This window comes from Papio anubis, chromosome 1 (assembly GCF_008728515.1).
Source record: "Papio anubis isolate 15944 chromosome 1, Panubis1.0, whole genome shotgun sequence".
NCBI lineage: Eukaryota > Metazoa > Chordata > Mammalia > Primates > Cercopithecidae > Papio > Papio anubis.
In genome coordinates, this window is record NC_044976.1 from 76,576,195 (window position 1) to 76,592,134 (window position 15,940).

A 15,940-nucleotide genomic window follows, 5' to 3' on the forward strand; every position below is an offset into this window, starting at 1 on the left:
GATAAAATCATATTATAGGGTAAAATAAGTGAAAGGATAAAACGAAATATTTTAGCTATCATTCTTTGTTAAAAGAATGACCTTTTACCTTTCCAAATTAGAGTATAAAGGTTTGTAATCTTTTTTTGTAACACAGTCTCCTCTGGATTAAAGGCATGAACTTTTTCCCCAGAGATGCACATTAACTTTTGCCTGCAATTTCAGGGAGTTAGGAAAACAGCATTGGGGCTTTCTTAAATGACACCTTAACTAAAGAACAAGAAGATTTCCGGCACAGTTATTGCACTTCTGATATGCATCACGCCCTGTTCTGTCTTATCAACGGAGTGGTTGAGCCACTTTTGTGTGCTTGTGGGGTTCATTCATGTGTGGGCAGCTCTTTTGATCCAATAGACAACTGACACCTTCATGCAGGTGGCGTCAGTATATGCCTCCTTTTCCTTGCCTTTGGTCTGTCTCAGCACCCTAGTAATTGTATTTTTTTAAAGCCTATTCTAAAGAAGTTTCAGAAATATTGGAGAGAGAAAGGATGCAGGGAAAAAGGGAGAGTAGTTAAAATCTTAAATTCTGAGACACAAGCTAGATTTTATGTCAACTATCCTGGAGTGTGTACGTAGGTTGGGGGTGGATGTGGGGTGGGGAGCATGTGTTTATGGACAATGCTGTTGGTGTATATCTAAGCATTGGAAAGTCTTTTCAGATGGGTTGCCTCACTGCTTGGGCAGAATTCTGTATCTGTGAGGTGTCTTTCATTTGGAGACCATGGTAAACCCTATTAAACCCTACTAAACCATTACTGCTTAAGCAGAAACGGGAATCGTACAAACCAGCAGTCCATGAGTGATGCTGGCATTAGCAAAACCCTGTGTGGGGCCCATACAATGTGACCAGGACCCAGTTTCTTGCCTTGTCTCTCTGCTCTGATGTCCGGTCTGATGTATCTGCTTCATCATTTAGGTATCATATTAAGGTTAGCTCCACACTGTGTCCCAAGATGGTGGTCAGCAACTGCTGGGACCACGTGCTTTCTTATTCATGCAGAGCAGAAAAGGAGAGAGACTTTGGCTCAGAATTTCTAGCAAAAGTCCTGAGATTGATTCTGACCTTGCAGCCTTTAGTCACATGCTCGCCTCTGAAACAATCACTGTGATGAAGGGAATCAGTTTAGCTTAGCCCATTCTTGTGTCCCATATCTGAAGCTAGGAGCAGTCAGCTTCCCCTGAACCACAGTGATCGTTAAATGACCAATGGGTACTAAAATAACTAATGAATGTTATTTACCAATGGCAACTCATAACTTCTAATAGAATACAAAATGAGGTAGTATTTCTAGGGTGGACCTGCCTGGCCTTGTGGTCCAGCTCTGCCCACTTACCCGGTTGTCTATGACCCTGGTGAAATCATTTCACTTTTCTAAGCGTTGGTTTCCTGAATCATGAAATTAGGATAATAATCATACCTATCTCGTAATAGTTTTATGAGCATTAAAAACATATAAACAATTTTATATGCTGTTACCTGGGATATAGTCAATGCTAGGTTAAAAAGGCACTACCTTTGACTTACCCCAAATAATTTACCTTGACTATCCCTCGATGAATATAGTGTGTTTTTATTCTTTTGAAATAAAATTGATCTTTAAGAATAATGCTAGTTTAAGAAACAGCATATAATGCTTGATAGGTTGCCCTCTGTAGAGGGAACCTCTACACCTTGAGAGGTATCTGAAAATGAGGGCAGAAAGCTGCGGAGCCCCGGTAGAGCTGTTGACTCTAAGTATTATTGCTTTGTAGAAATGTGTCATTCTCCAAGAGAAACCTAAACTTTTAGTTTTTATAAGAAATCACCCAATATTTAAAAAGTTGCGACTAATTAAAAAATCTGAAAACACTGCACATCCAACAAATATGTCTGTATACTCTATGTAACTGTGAACTCCCTGTTTGTAGTCTTGTCCTGAGAGAATTGTCCTTAATGCCAAAGTCCTTTGCTCTGGTGACATGCACACTAAACCTCTCAGGTACCCAGTGGGAAGAAAACCTCAAGGGAATCATTTCTGGAAGGGATAGAGAACTAATGAACTGAGAGTTGCCTAGATGGGAGGGATTGGAAATGTAAACTCTCCATTCATTGCTTTTGGAATCTTTGAACTTGCCGAACTATATAGCCTGGAACACTTTCCCCTCTCTACTCCTCCCCTTTACCCATCTAGCCTTGCTGTCTTTACCTGTGATGGTCGGGTCTCTGCTTATAAATCACTTTCTCCAGGAAGTCTCAGGCGTGTGAGAATGAAGCATGGGACCCCACTTGGGCCTTTGATAGCATCTCTCCCTATGGATTAATAAACTGATTTGGTGAGATCTGTTCTTTGTGAATTTAGTTAGTGTGAATAAATCCTTAAGATTCAGATCAGCTCTGGGAACACTGAAAAAAATAAGCATTCCTGGGTCTGCAATGCTGAAGATTGTTGGTGCATACATCCTGCAGAGTGCTGCTGAGTTGCCACCTGGCCCACCCTTTGATGTTTCTCTTGGTGCTCTGTAACTTCAGAGATGGAAAGTACAGAAACTGATTGTTGAATTTGATGAGATAGCTGAGTTCACCCTACATGGGTGGTTAGGGGAGGGAGCTGCATGTTTACTTTTCTGGGATGGAGTGGTGATATGGATGGTCACTTGCCCACATGGTGTGATAAAACTCTAATAGGGGATATTGGGGCAGTGGGGGGTACTGGACAGAGACCACAGAGTCCAAGGATTTTACTCTTTTCTCTGGCCCCTCAGTGGGCTCTTCTTCCCCTTCCTCACTGGAAGGAGCCCATTACTGAGTGCCCTGTGAGGGCCTGGGCTTACACTCATCCACTTTAGAGGATCTCAGATGGAGCAATGGTAGGGGCCATCTGTTGTTTCCACCCTCCTCTAAATTTTAAGTAGAAATCATATTGTTTTATAGAAAGAAAGAAAAAAAAAACAGAATAAAGAAGAGACCTTTGCCCCTAGCATTTCAAGTGATAGCTTTCTGAACATTTTAAGAGGAACCTTTGCATGTTTCATTTTTTAGAGAGAAAACCTATGTAAGTTCGTTAGGAGAGAGTATAAGAGCACATTTCCCTCTCTCCAGGTTGAAACACACCAGCAGAAGCAAATTGTAAACTCTAGCAGCAGTGTTCTATTAACATGAGCCAGGCCACTGGGCAAAACATCTTTCATACAGTAGTCATTTGAGTGCTTAAAACAATGCTGTAAATAGGTGTAAATATTTTGTAGATAAGAACTTATTCCTCAGGTTCACACAGCTTGCAAGGAGAGGAGCTGGGTTTTTAACTAAGGTGCTCTGATTCCAAAGTCCATGTTCTTAACCACAACACTGGATAACAGTACAGACTGAACCAAAATACAAATTTTCTCATAAGTAAACCAGTAGATAATCAGTGATCAGAATGCAGTTGAGAACATTACTTACAGGCATCATGATACCACATTTGAAAACAGAGTGATGGTAGAGATAATCAGACCTCAGTACTAAAGTTCTCATAAGATATTTTAAGAGAGCCAGATAATATGCTTTTGAGAAGTCAGGAAAATTTTATCAGGGTCTCACTTTCAGCAGAGATCTAATCAGAAATATTAGAACAACGTTTATTTCACAGTTTGGAACTGAAAGTAATTGGTTTGTTTCCTGTTTATCACAAAAATGCCACTGATTATTTTTTTCTCCTACCTCCTTTTCACACAGGCCCTCAGCCCACTACAATGTTCCCGCTTTACAACTATTTCCAGATGTTCTCAAGGGTTTCACATGTGCTCCAAGGAAGTGTGATCCTGTTAGGCACCCTTGTTGATGTTCTCTGTGTCCATAGCATCCCATTCTTCCCTCTGGGCATCTTTGGGCTATTTCTTGCTCGCTGAGCAACTTGGATACAGCAGTGTCCCTCTGTGCCCACTTCACATTGAAATCATGGTCCCTGCCCATGCCCCGTCAGTGCTGCTCCATACTAGGGGCCATCTAGGGCTCTTGTGGGACCAGAACAAGGCCTCGTTCTGTGCGGAAGTGGGGAGAATATCCAGCCTCCTCACAGCCTGGTCCTTCGACAGTTGAGGAGCTAAGCCGTGTTGGATGTTCTACTCCTGAAAACAGTGCTTTTGTCTTCTGTCAGCACTTCTTTCCCTAGGACCCAGGCACAGGCTTTTGGGAGGAAGACAGATACCTTTCTGTCTTTTCCATTTCCCTATCTCTCTACCTGAACTTCATCAAATAGCAGAAACTAGGGGTTTGCCTGTTTATTGAAAATGTCAGTTAAAATAGGCTCTTGTAAAGAAAGATACATGTGTATATAAACATTTTAATTTAAAACATAGATGTGAATAGTGAACAATGTTTATTATTTGGGTGATGGGTACACGAAAAGCCCAGACTTCACGTGAACACTAGCAGCATATGCATGTAAGAAACCTGCACTCATGCTCCCGACATAAAAACTAAAAATCAATGTTTAGATTCATAGAAAAACTGAGCAGAAAGTACAGAAAGTTCCCATTTCTATGTTTTAAAACATAGAAGTGTACATTCTTTTATCACTCTTAATGTAAAAGGCCTTTTCTTTGAGTAGAGGATACAAATGGGAGTTCTAAGATGTCTGTCTTATATAATCACAGCCTTAATGCATAGCTGTGGGTTCTTTTTCATTTAAAAAAAACAGATATGTGAAATGATGGCTGTTTAAAAATATTTTTTTCTTTTTTCTTTTCAATCATGGTTCATTGCAGTTTCAAAGTCCCAGGCTTAAATGATCTTCACACCGTAGTCTCCTGAGTAGCTTGGACTACAGGCATGTCCCATCATGCCTGGCTGATGAAACATTTTGTTTTTCGTTCCTCTTTTTTTCTGTTGAGACAAGGTCTTGCTCTGTCACCCAGGCTGAAGTACAGTGGCGTGATCACAGCTCACTGCAGCCTTGATGTCCTGGGGCTCAAGCAATCCTCCTGCTTTAGCCTCCTGAGTAGCTAGGACTGCCGGTGCATGTTACCCTGTCTGAATAATTTTTATATTTTTTTGTAGAGATGGAGTTTTACCATGTTGCCTAGGCTGGCCTCGAATTCCTGGGCTCAAGTGATCTGCCAATCTTGGCCTCCCAAAACGCTGGGATTAGAGGCATGAGCCACGGCACCCAGCCTAAAATTTCTCACAGAGACAAGGTCTTACTGTGTTGCCCAGGCTGGTCCTGAACTCCTGAGGTCAAGTGATCCTCCTGCCTTGGCCTGCTAATGTGTTGAGATTACAGGCGTGAGCCACTGAACCCAGCCAAAAATATTTTTTCTAATCTCCTAGAGTCATCTTATCCACACCTAATTTTTTTTTTTTTTGCAACCTACCCTTATGGAGTCTATCCACAGCAGTCAACCATCAACCTAGTTTTCATAGCATTAATAACTCCTTGTTTTACACTCATTTCATCAGCTCATGTACTTTTAAATTAAAGCACTTAGTTAGAGTAACAGATACAATTGCCACAAAAAGGTCTGGAAACAAACCTGACTGTTTCTAGGCTATGTGCAACTCCACTGTTGGAGCGGTTAGGCACCCACACGCTGTGTGTTCCTGTGCCCTAAGTGATGTATGGCAGGCGGATGGCCAGTACCCTCAACTGGGAGCCCTGGTGCATCTAGTGAGTCAGCTAACTGCAGGTGCAGGCTGGTCACCAGTGCCTGCTGTATCCACTGCATCCCTCTCTTAGCTCAGCCCCAAGAGAAGCCTCGTGCAGATCCGTTCATGTGAAGTGACTGATTTAGGGCTTGACCTCGTTGGCCAGACGTGCTTAGACAGGCCAGGACCCCAAAAGTAGGCCAGACTGTAAATACTTGTGATCTCCAAAACATTTCAAAAACACGAAACCTGTTTTATCCCCTGTGGGTGAACAGGACCATCCTGCTTGTTTTTGTGTATAAAGAGATTGATTTATGTACCTGGGTCATAGGCTCATAGACAAACATGGCTTCTGTTTCCTTAGAGGTGAAAACCACCTTTCTGGAGGCTGGTCCAACCCAGAATTTAAAATTTAACTTTTGCTTTGGTGCCACCAAGTGGTTAGCTTTGAGATGTCACTTTTGAGATGATGGCTTGGCAAATCCATAATGATAAAAAAAAAAAATCTGGGATGTATAGGAGAAGCTCAGAGAATTTTTAGGGCAGTAACACCATTTCGCATAATACAATGGTGGGTATATATTATAATATACATTTATTCAAATTCATAGAATGTGTAACACCAAGGGTGAACTCTAAACTGTGGACATTGGCTGACTACAATGTGTCAATGTAGGTTCATCAGTAGTAGCAAAAGTCTTACTCTGGTGTCGGAGGTTGATAATGGGAGGGGCTGTGCCTGTGTGGTGGGAATAGGGGCCATATGGAAACCTTCTGCACTTTCTGCTCAGTTTTGCTGTGAACCTAAAACTGCTCTGTCAAATAAAATTTATTAATGAAAAGTTATATGCTACATACATTTTCCCTTCTGGCTACCGGTGTTGCAGGTAAGAGCAAGATAAGATAGAAACATCATGTAGAGGGGCAAGCTGACTTCTTAGGCAGGGATGATACAACCTTTGTGAAGCCCTACATTCCAGAGGCTGGGTCCTTAGCTTTGTAGGTCCCAGAAACCTTCTTATTTTTATTTTTTTCAATGTGTGTAGAGTTGTTCAGTTTTTCAGGGCTCTATCATGCTCACCAAACTTACAAGAGACACTTTTTGAAAAGTCAGATTGGCAATATATTATTTTACAATTAGAATAGTATAATCAATGGTAAACCAAAGCACATGTGGTAGATGAGAAGTTCATTTTTCACCCTGCAGGAAATTTATATGGGCAGACAGACTGTATCAAGTAGGTTGCTTGGTGAAATTGCAGTAGGGTCGGGGAAGGACGTTGCGTGTCTTAAGGTTGCTACCATTCAGATGAGGCTATCTTCACCACTTTAGGGATATACATGACTCTGGGCTGGGGATACTTACATTGCTAGGCAGTACAGAATCCTGGACAGTGCTGATGACAGGTCAACTTAATCTTTTCCTTTGGATACTCTTTTTGAAACTCTATGCTGAGTGCATGAGAATTCTTTCTTTCCTCACACAGGACATAATGTAACTGGCAAGACCAATACTGTAGGCTTGCTGATACAGCTCTGGTCTCCTGTGAATGGTGGGTCACCAGGATTAGCATTTGGATGTTCCCCAAATCATCAGCCACTATTTATAGGTTTTTGGTTAGGCGGGGCTAGTGTACTCGTTACATGCTAATTTTTAATAATTTTATTCTCAGAGGAAGACTTATGTTTTATGTTTTGGTGATTCTGTTCCTGAATACAGGTCAAAATTAATATGCAAAATTAATATGCAAAATCCTTAATCACTTTGGCGTAGATTCCTAATAGCAAAACAGTACTTGGCTGAAGATGGGAATTATCTTGGTTTATTAGTCTGTTCTCACACTGCTATAAAGACATACCTGAGACTGGGTAATTTATAAAGAAAAGAGGTTTAACTGATTCACAGTTCCACATGGCTGGGGAGGCCTCAGGAAGGGGAAGCAGGCACATCTTATATGGCAACAGACAAAAGAGAGCATGCAAGAGCAGGGAAAACTGATTTACAAAACCATCAGATTTCATGAGAACTGATTCACTATCATGAGAACAGCGTGGGAGAAACCATCCCTTGATCCAATCACGTCCCACTTGATCCCTCCCTCCACATACGGAGATTAGGGGGATTATAATTCGAGATGAGATTTGGGTGGGGACACAGAGCCAAACCATATCACGTAGGTTCTAAGTAATGCAGGCCACTTGATGTCTGTGTCATGAGAGCTTTGCACAGGCCTCACTGCCTACTCGTACTCACCAGCCTGTCCTGTGATGCCTCACTAGAGTGCTCAGTTGTCTCCAGTTCTTTAGTGCAGGGGTCCCCAACCTTTTTGGCACCAGGGACTGGTTTCATGGAAGACAATTTTTCCACAGATGGGGCAGGCAGGAGAGAATGGTTTTGGGATAAAACTGTTCCACCTCAGATAATCAGGCATTAGTTAGATTCATAAGGAACGCACAACCTAGATCCCTCACATGATCAGTTCACAATAGGGTTCATTTTCTATGAGAATCTCATGCCACTGCTGATCGACAGGAGGCAGAGCTCAGGCTATAACGTAATGCTGTGTGGCCCAGTTCCTAACAGGCCACGGACTAGTACCAGTCTGCGGCCCTGGAGGTTGGAGACCTCTGCTTTAGTGCAGCATCCCCTCCCCACCTGCCTCTTCCCCTGTACTGCTGCCATGTGGAGTCCTCGGTCGAGGAAGTTCACGGTATTTGCAGAGGTTATCAATCAGTGTCCTGTGGTTGGAATCTAACCCATAGATCTCTTTTGTTTTTGCCAATATGTTGTTTTTAAAAGTTTGATTTAATTGCCCAAGCTTAAAAAATTTAAAAATCAGGAGATGCACACAAAACTCTGAGTGTCCTCTTTCTTTTTCCTTCTTTCCCTCTCTCTCTCACTTCTTTTGTTTCTTTTCTTTTCTTTTCTTTTCTTTCCTTCTTTCCTTCCTTTCTTTTTTTTTTTTGACAGAGTCTCACTGTGTTGCCTAGGCAACACAGTGCAGTGGTGCAATCATGGCTCACTGCAGCCTTGACCACCTGAGCTCAAGCAATCCTCCCACCTCATCCTCCTGAGTAGCTGAGACTACAAGTGTGTGCCACCATGCCTGGTTAATTTTTGTATTTTTAGCAGAGATGGAATTTCACCCTGTTGCCCAGGCTGGTCTTGAACTCCTGGGCTCAAGCAGTCTGCCTGCTTTGGTCTCTCAAAGTGCTGAGATTCAGGCATGAGATTACTGTAATCGTTCTGGCCTGAGTCTCCAGTTTCTTTGCAAAAAAAAAAAAAAAAAAAAAAAAAGTAGGTGATCTGGCTATGCATGTCTTACAGCACAATAAGTTATTGGAGTGGGGCCTATGTAGGGCACATTTCTTCCAGTATGTCAACTCTGATTTTATCCCTTGTGCTTCCAAGAGGTGTGGGCTGGAGCATTGTTCAGGAAAGCTATGGACTTTGAAATCTGGTCTATATCTGCAAGACCCGGTTTTGAATCCCAGCCCCACTTCTTACTGACTTCAGTTCCCTTATCAGTAAAATGAGGGCGATCACCTGTCTCATAGGATGGTATGAGTATTAAATGGGATTTTTTAACGTAAAGCATCATGCAGAGGGTAGATCCTCAAATAATAGTGCTCTTGTCCCTCTCTTCTCTCTTTTTTTTCTTTAAATTTTTTTGTTTTGTTTCTTCTTTTTCTATCGGTCCATTGGGAGAAGAAATCTCTCTTCTTTCAAGACATGATTCTTTCTCTTTTTTGTAACCTTGATGAAACCACTTACTCCTCTTTACTCTTTTTATAAAGACTACTGTTTTATTTTTCTTCCTTGTAACTTTGTCTTTCCCATCTGTATATTTCACATATTCCCTTTTCTTAGAGTTAGAACTCTCTCATAAAAACTCTCCTATAAGAATAATGGATGGCAAGTAAATTTATTTTGCTGTGGGAAATTCTTTAAGAAGGCCTACCTTTTATCAAATTTCTATAACAATTGTATATAGTTTTGTGATATAAACCACATTAGCTTTCACAGTAATCTGTTGGGATGCTTTCTGCGTATATGTATGTTTCCCTGTTCATTGTATTGTAGAAATAGAGCCGAGGTCAAAGGCTGGAAAGTCATCAGGAGAAAAAATTGGTAGTGGAAGGGCAACACTTCGCCTGAGATCAAAAGGTCCTGCCACCGTGGAAGAAATGGTATGTTATGTTCATTTACTTCCTGTTCTGCTTGGAAATGTTGAGATATTTGTGATTATTGGAACTGGAAATAAAGATAAACTCACAAAGTTGGATAAAATTCCATTCATTCTAATCAAAACTTAGACTTTTAATTCATTGTCTATTTAATCTGGAAATTACTGAAGGTATTTAAAAAGGAAATAAAGAAGTTAAGGACATGAGAAGAGATTGTGATCTATAGAAATTCTCAGCTACCTGTAGGTGACGTTTCTAGACTCTATAGACAGCTGGACTATCTCAAAAACTTAAGTCAACCAAAGCTCTCTGAGAGCCAAGAAAAAGTTTCAGAGCCACCTGTAGGAGTCAACAAAAGATTTTGATAATGAAAGATTATATTCCTAAACCCCTCTTCTCACATAAAAAACCTTGTAGTCATCTTTGACTCTTTTCGTTCATGTCCCACGTTGCTTCCATTAGCAAATCCTAGTGAATCTACCTCTATAAGATACTGGAGTCCAATGACTTCTCACCGCCCCTGCCCACCACTGTGCCGCAAAGCACCATCATCTTATCCTGGATATTGCAATCACCTGTTCAGTACACCTGTGTTCACCCTTGCCTTCTTTCCACCTGTGCTCAGCACAACCTTCAGAATGATCCTTAAAATATGCAGGAGAAATTATGTCACTTTTCTGTTTACAACCCTCCAGTGGCTTCCCATGACACTCAGAATAAAAGCTAAAGTCCTCAGAATGACCAATGTGACCGAACTCCATGTTTCTTCTCTGTTCTCAATTCCCACCCCTCTGCCCTGGCTTCCTCTGCTTCAGTCATGCTGGTCTCCTTGCTGTTCCCAAACACTCCAGGTGTATCCCCATCTCAGGCTGTCAGTACTGCTGTTGTCTCTGCCTGAATGTTTTGCCCATTTATCTGCATAGCTTGCTCCCCTGCCATCATTAGGTTTCTGCCCACACATTGTCTATCTCAAAGGCCTTTCCCGAGCATCCTGTATAAACAACAACTCCCTCCACCCTTCCCACTGCCCACTCTTCCACGCCCTTAATTTCTGTCGAAGCAATTGTATTAGTCCGTTTTCACACTGCTAATAAAGACATACCTGAGACTGGGTAATTTATAAAGAAAAAGATGTTTAATGGACTCACAGTTATACATGGCTGGGGAGGCCTCACAATCATGGCGGAAGGTGAAGGAGGAGCAAAGGCACCTCTTACATGGCAGCAGGCAACAGAGTATGTGCAGGGGAACTGCCCTTTATAAAACCTCAGATCTCGTGAGACTTATTCACTATCACGAGAACAATGGCATGGGAAAAACCTGCCCCCATGATTCAGTTACCTACCACCAGGTCCCTCCCACAACATGTGGGGATTAGGGGAGCTACAATTCAAGATGAGATTTGGGTGGGGACACAGTCAAACCATATCAGCACTAAACACCCTAGGACTCTTTTTACCTCTGATTAATTTTGTCTACTGTCTAGCTCCTTTGCTCACATGTCTTGTTCACTGCTGCATCCCTAGCGCCTAGAATAGGACCTGATATACCAAAGGAATGGAAATCTTTGATGCATTGATGAATTAATAAATGATTTCTTTTAGTTTGAGAAAAGCAAGGGTTTTTCCCTTTGACTGACTTTATATACAGGTTAGTGTTTGAGTGAAAAACACCAGAAGGAGAAGTGACAACTAGAGGCAGGAAGGGTGGAGGAAGAAAACTACAGGGTTGGGGTGGTGATGGTAAGGATTCTGAGTGACAAGCAGCAGGCCCACAGCAGCAGCAAAGGCAAGGGGGGCAAAGCCCTCCTGTGGATAGACAGGATGTCGAGCAGGTGACTGATGCCTGTGAGCTCCAGGGGGCAGGGGCAAGGCACTGGGCCCTTCTAGGGTCTCTCTGTATGTGAACACTGTCTGGGTTCCTGTGTGTTTGAAGGAAAAAAGAGACAGGTGAACAGTTTTGAGGCTGTTTCACAGAGTGGATCCCAGAACTTGTTGGGTGACAATGTCCAGGGTTGGTCATAAGGGTGGTTTGTTGAAGCAGACACTTAAGGAACCCATGAGGCCAAGCTGTCCTTAGGAGTGTCAAGTCACCCAGGGTGTTATCAGTTTTGGGGGGATCCAGAGGAAGATCCTGAGTCAAATGCTTGGGTTCTGGGAGAATGAAAGGACCGATCGGAGGCAAATGGCAATGAAGAGAACTGATAGGGCAAAAAGTGTTTTGAAAAGGAGATGTGATGAGGTATGTGAAGGAAACCCAGGGCAGTGACTTCTGGGTGTTTGGAGCCTTTATTTTCCATCTGTGGCCCAGCACACTGCCTGGTATATTGCTGAAGGCCAGTAAGTGTTTATTGAATGAATAAGCAAATCTCAGTGGAAGAAAGGAATTTATCAGAGAAGAGAAGAACAGAGGGGAAGGAGCTGGCTGTGGGGAGCCGGGAGAATGTCAGCTCTGCCTTTTGCCGGAGGCTGTGAGGAAAAATGAGCAGACCTTTAAACAGCTCACAGAGGAAGCAGATCAGCAGGAAAAACGCCACATCACTTCAGGAGGAAGGGCATCTTCTAAGGGTTAAATCATCCATCCCTCTTTGTTAAGCTCCTGCTGTGGCAAAGGTGCCTCAATGGAAAAGAGCAGCTTAAGATCTACCTGGGGAGGTAGGAAAGATTCATTCAAAGATAAACATCTAAAAATCCATTCCTATTTTCACAGCTTGTTTAGTAAAATAGGGCAATTAAAAATAGCTCATAATGAAAGGAAAAAGCAGTTTGGTGCTAATATTAAATTTGACACAAATGACCTAAAATCTAATTTCAAACACTTTAAGGATTTAAAGGATTTATAGGATTTGAAACAAATCACTCCCTTAATCACCTAGCACAAATTCTGAAAATGGTGTAAGATTCTCTGTATTAGTCCGTTTTCACACTGCTATAAAGAATACCTGTGACTGGGTGATTTAAAAGTAAAGAGGTTTAATTGACTCACATTTTCGCATGGCTGGGGAGGCCTCAAGAAACTTACAATCATGGCAGAAGGTGAAGGGGAAGCAAGGCACATCTTACATGGTGGCAGGAGAGAGTGAGTGTGCAGGAGGAACTGTCACTTTTGAAACCATCAGATCTTGTGAGAACTCCCTCACTATCACGAGAACAGCATGGGGGAAACCACCTCATGATGCAGTCACCTCCCACTAGGTCCCTCCCTTGACATGTGGGGATTACAATTCAAGATGGGATTTAGGTGGTCACACAGAGACAAACCACTTGCATAACCTCATACTTTATTCAATGTGTGCTTGCTGAGACAGGCACAGTCTAAGTGCTGGTGATACAAAGAACAAAGACCCTGTTTCTCTTCTAAAAGGAGAGAAGCATGAAAAGAAACCATTACAACCCAGTGGGATAGGGTTAATGGAAGCAGGTGCAGGATACACAGTATGACAAAGAAGGGTCTGATCAACCATTGTCAGGGATTGGGGAAAGAAAGGAGGTCAGAAGGCTGGGTGTGGTGGCTCATGCCTGTAATCCCAGAACTTTGGGAGTCTGACGTGGGTGGATTACCTGAGGTCAGGAGTTTGAGACTAGCCTGGCCAACATGATGAAACCCCATCTCTACTAAAAACATAAAAATTAGCCAGGCATGGTGGTGGGCACCTGTAATCCCAGCTACTTGGGAGGCTAAGGCAGGAGAATCACTTGAGCCCAGGAGGTGGAGGTTGCAGTGAGCCGAGATCATGCCATTGCACTCCAGCCTGGGCGACAGATTGAGACTCCATCTGGGAAAAAAAAAAAAAAAAAAAAAAAAAAAGAGGTCAGGAAGAGTTTCTCTCTGGAAGAAATGAGTAAGTGAGTTCAAAATGGGGAAGAAGAGTGTTCTAGGCATGGCACAATAATGGGTTTTGGGGACCTGTAAGCTGTCCATGAGATTGGAGTGTGGGGTGCTAGAAGTACTGGTTAGGGGTGATGAGGCTGGAGGCATAGGCTGGGGTTAGGATGTGAAGGGCCTTGTCGATAATGAGGGAGCCATTTAAGAATTATGAGGGGAGTAACACAATCAGTTTTGTGTTTTAGAAAAATCCCTTGGTTCCAGGGGATGGGTTGTTGAGCAGCTTGGATTTGAGAGGGTGAAGACCAAAGGCAGGGAGACAAAATAGGAAACCTCTGCAAATCAGAAAAGATGAGGACTAAACACTGGCAAACAGCATGTGAATGGAGAAGAGGTGATAGATCCAGATCTGTTCTGTAGCAAATAGGAAACATTAGAATGGTAAAATATTGGTGGCCATTTGTGTATGAGGAGTACTGTCACTTGTCACCATAACTTAAAACGTGCCTGGATAGATGTAAAGGTTAATACCTGTTAGTTTGCATAGCCTGTTGCTTTATACAGACAGTTCAAGATACATTGTAATGAAGGCAAGAGCAATATATTGTCTGTTATTGTTTTTAAGGTTTAGTTCTTGTGAATAAAGATGTGAGAAAGTTGTACTAATATCTTCAAGGAAATAGATTTTTATTTGCTATAAAATGCATGATTTTAACAAAATTTGAGACTACAAAACAATATATATTTATAACAGTATTGAAAGTAACATGAAATTCTTATAATCTAAATCATGAATTCTACATTTGCATGTATAGTTGAGTAGTTAACATCTTTGGGCAATTCCATTTTCAGCTATGAAGCCATTTAAAGCCAAGTATTGAAATAAACTGAGCAGAATTTACCAAATATTAAACCGAAAAGTTAGAATAATATTTCTACTGAAATGTTTAGTAATTGTTTTGGGAAGAACAAAAATGTTTTGGTACCGTTAATACATAACACAAAAATGATCTTAAAAATATTATCATCTCATTCTTATAAAATTTCATTTTTTGGTGTATTTTTATAATGTATACAATATGTTAATACGGTAATACATTTGTAATTTGTAAACACTACATACAATAAAGTTAAAAATACACAATAAGGGTATTTGTTTAGAAATGTTTTACTATTGGGATGAGCCATCAAAAGTTTGAAGACTCCGGCCTGCACAATAAAGACCAAAATCCTTTTCATGGTACACAGGACCCCTCAAGATCTAGTCGTATTTGTCACTGTGTTCTCCAGCTACATGGGACTTCTGGCATCCCTCTAACATGACTCTCTGACCTTACTTAGACTTTGCCTATCTATTACATCCTGCTTGAAGTGTCCTCTCCTGCTTATCTCCTCTTCATCATTGAAAACACAGTTCTTGGCTGGGCGTGGTGGCTCACGCCTGTAATCCCAGCACTTTAGGAGGCCAAGGTGGGCGGATCACTTGAGTCCAGGAATTCGAGACCAGCCTGGCCAACATGGTGAAAACCCCGTCTCTACTAAAAAAATACAAAAAATTAGCTGGGCGTGGTAGTGCACGCCTGTCATCCCAGCTACTTGGGAGGCAGAGGTTGCAGTGAACTGAGATCACACCACTGCACTTCAGCCTGGACAACAGAAGGAGACTTTGTCTCAAACAAAACAAAACAAAACAAAAGAAGACAAAACAAAACAAAACAAAAAACAAAACCCACCGCAGTTCTTAAGACATCCTTCTTTTTTTCTGAGACAGAGTCTTGCCCTTTTGTCAGGCTGGAGTGCAGTGGCAGAATTATGGCTCACTACAGCCTCATTATCCTGGGCTTAAGTGATCTTCTCACTTTAGCCTTCTGAGTGGCTGGGACTAAAGGTGCATACCACCACACCTGGTTACTTTTTAATTAAATTAATTAACTGGTAGAGAGAGAGTCTTGCCATATTACCCAGGCTTGTCTAGACCTCTCAGGCTCAAGTGATCCTCCCATTTTAGCCTCCCAAGTGGCTGAGATTACAAGCATGTGCCACCACACCCAGCTAATTATTTTAATTAATTGATTTTTTTTTTTTTTTTTTGTGGAGATAGAGTCTCACCATGTTGCCTGGGCTGGTCTTGAACTCCTAGGCTGAAGCAACTCTCCCACCTCAGCCTTCCAAAGTGCTGGGATTACAGGCATAAGCCACTGTGCTCAGCCAAGTCACCTTCTTTCTGAAGTCTTCCATGACTGTTAGCGATATAAATTTGCTTCCTTCCCTGTGATGCTTCTGT

General features: G+C 41.9%; 1 protein-coding gene across 2 annotated transcripts in view; it reads left to right on the forward strand.

Moving 5' to 3' along the window:
* Nucleotides 1-15,940, forward strand: part of GIPC2 (GIPC PDZ domain containing family member 2) — a 96,751-nt gene that overhangs the window by 60,349 nt on the left and 20,462 nt on the right. Inside the window, exon 4 of one of the 2 annotated variants that reach the window (XM_003892102.5) lies at nucleotides 9,728-9,834. The exons of the other annotated variant lie outside the window; for it this stretch is intronic. Within the exon in view, the coding sequence (XP_003892151.3) occupies nucleotides 9,728-9,834 (107 nt within the window). The remainder of the gene's footprint in view (nucleotides 1-9,727; nucleotides 9,835-15,940) is intronic. 2 annotated transcript variants of the gene reach the window in all.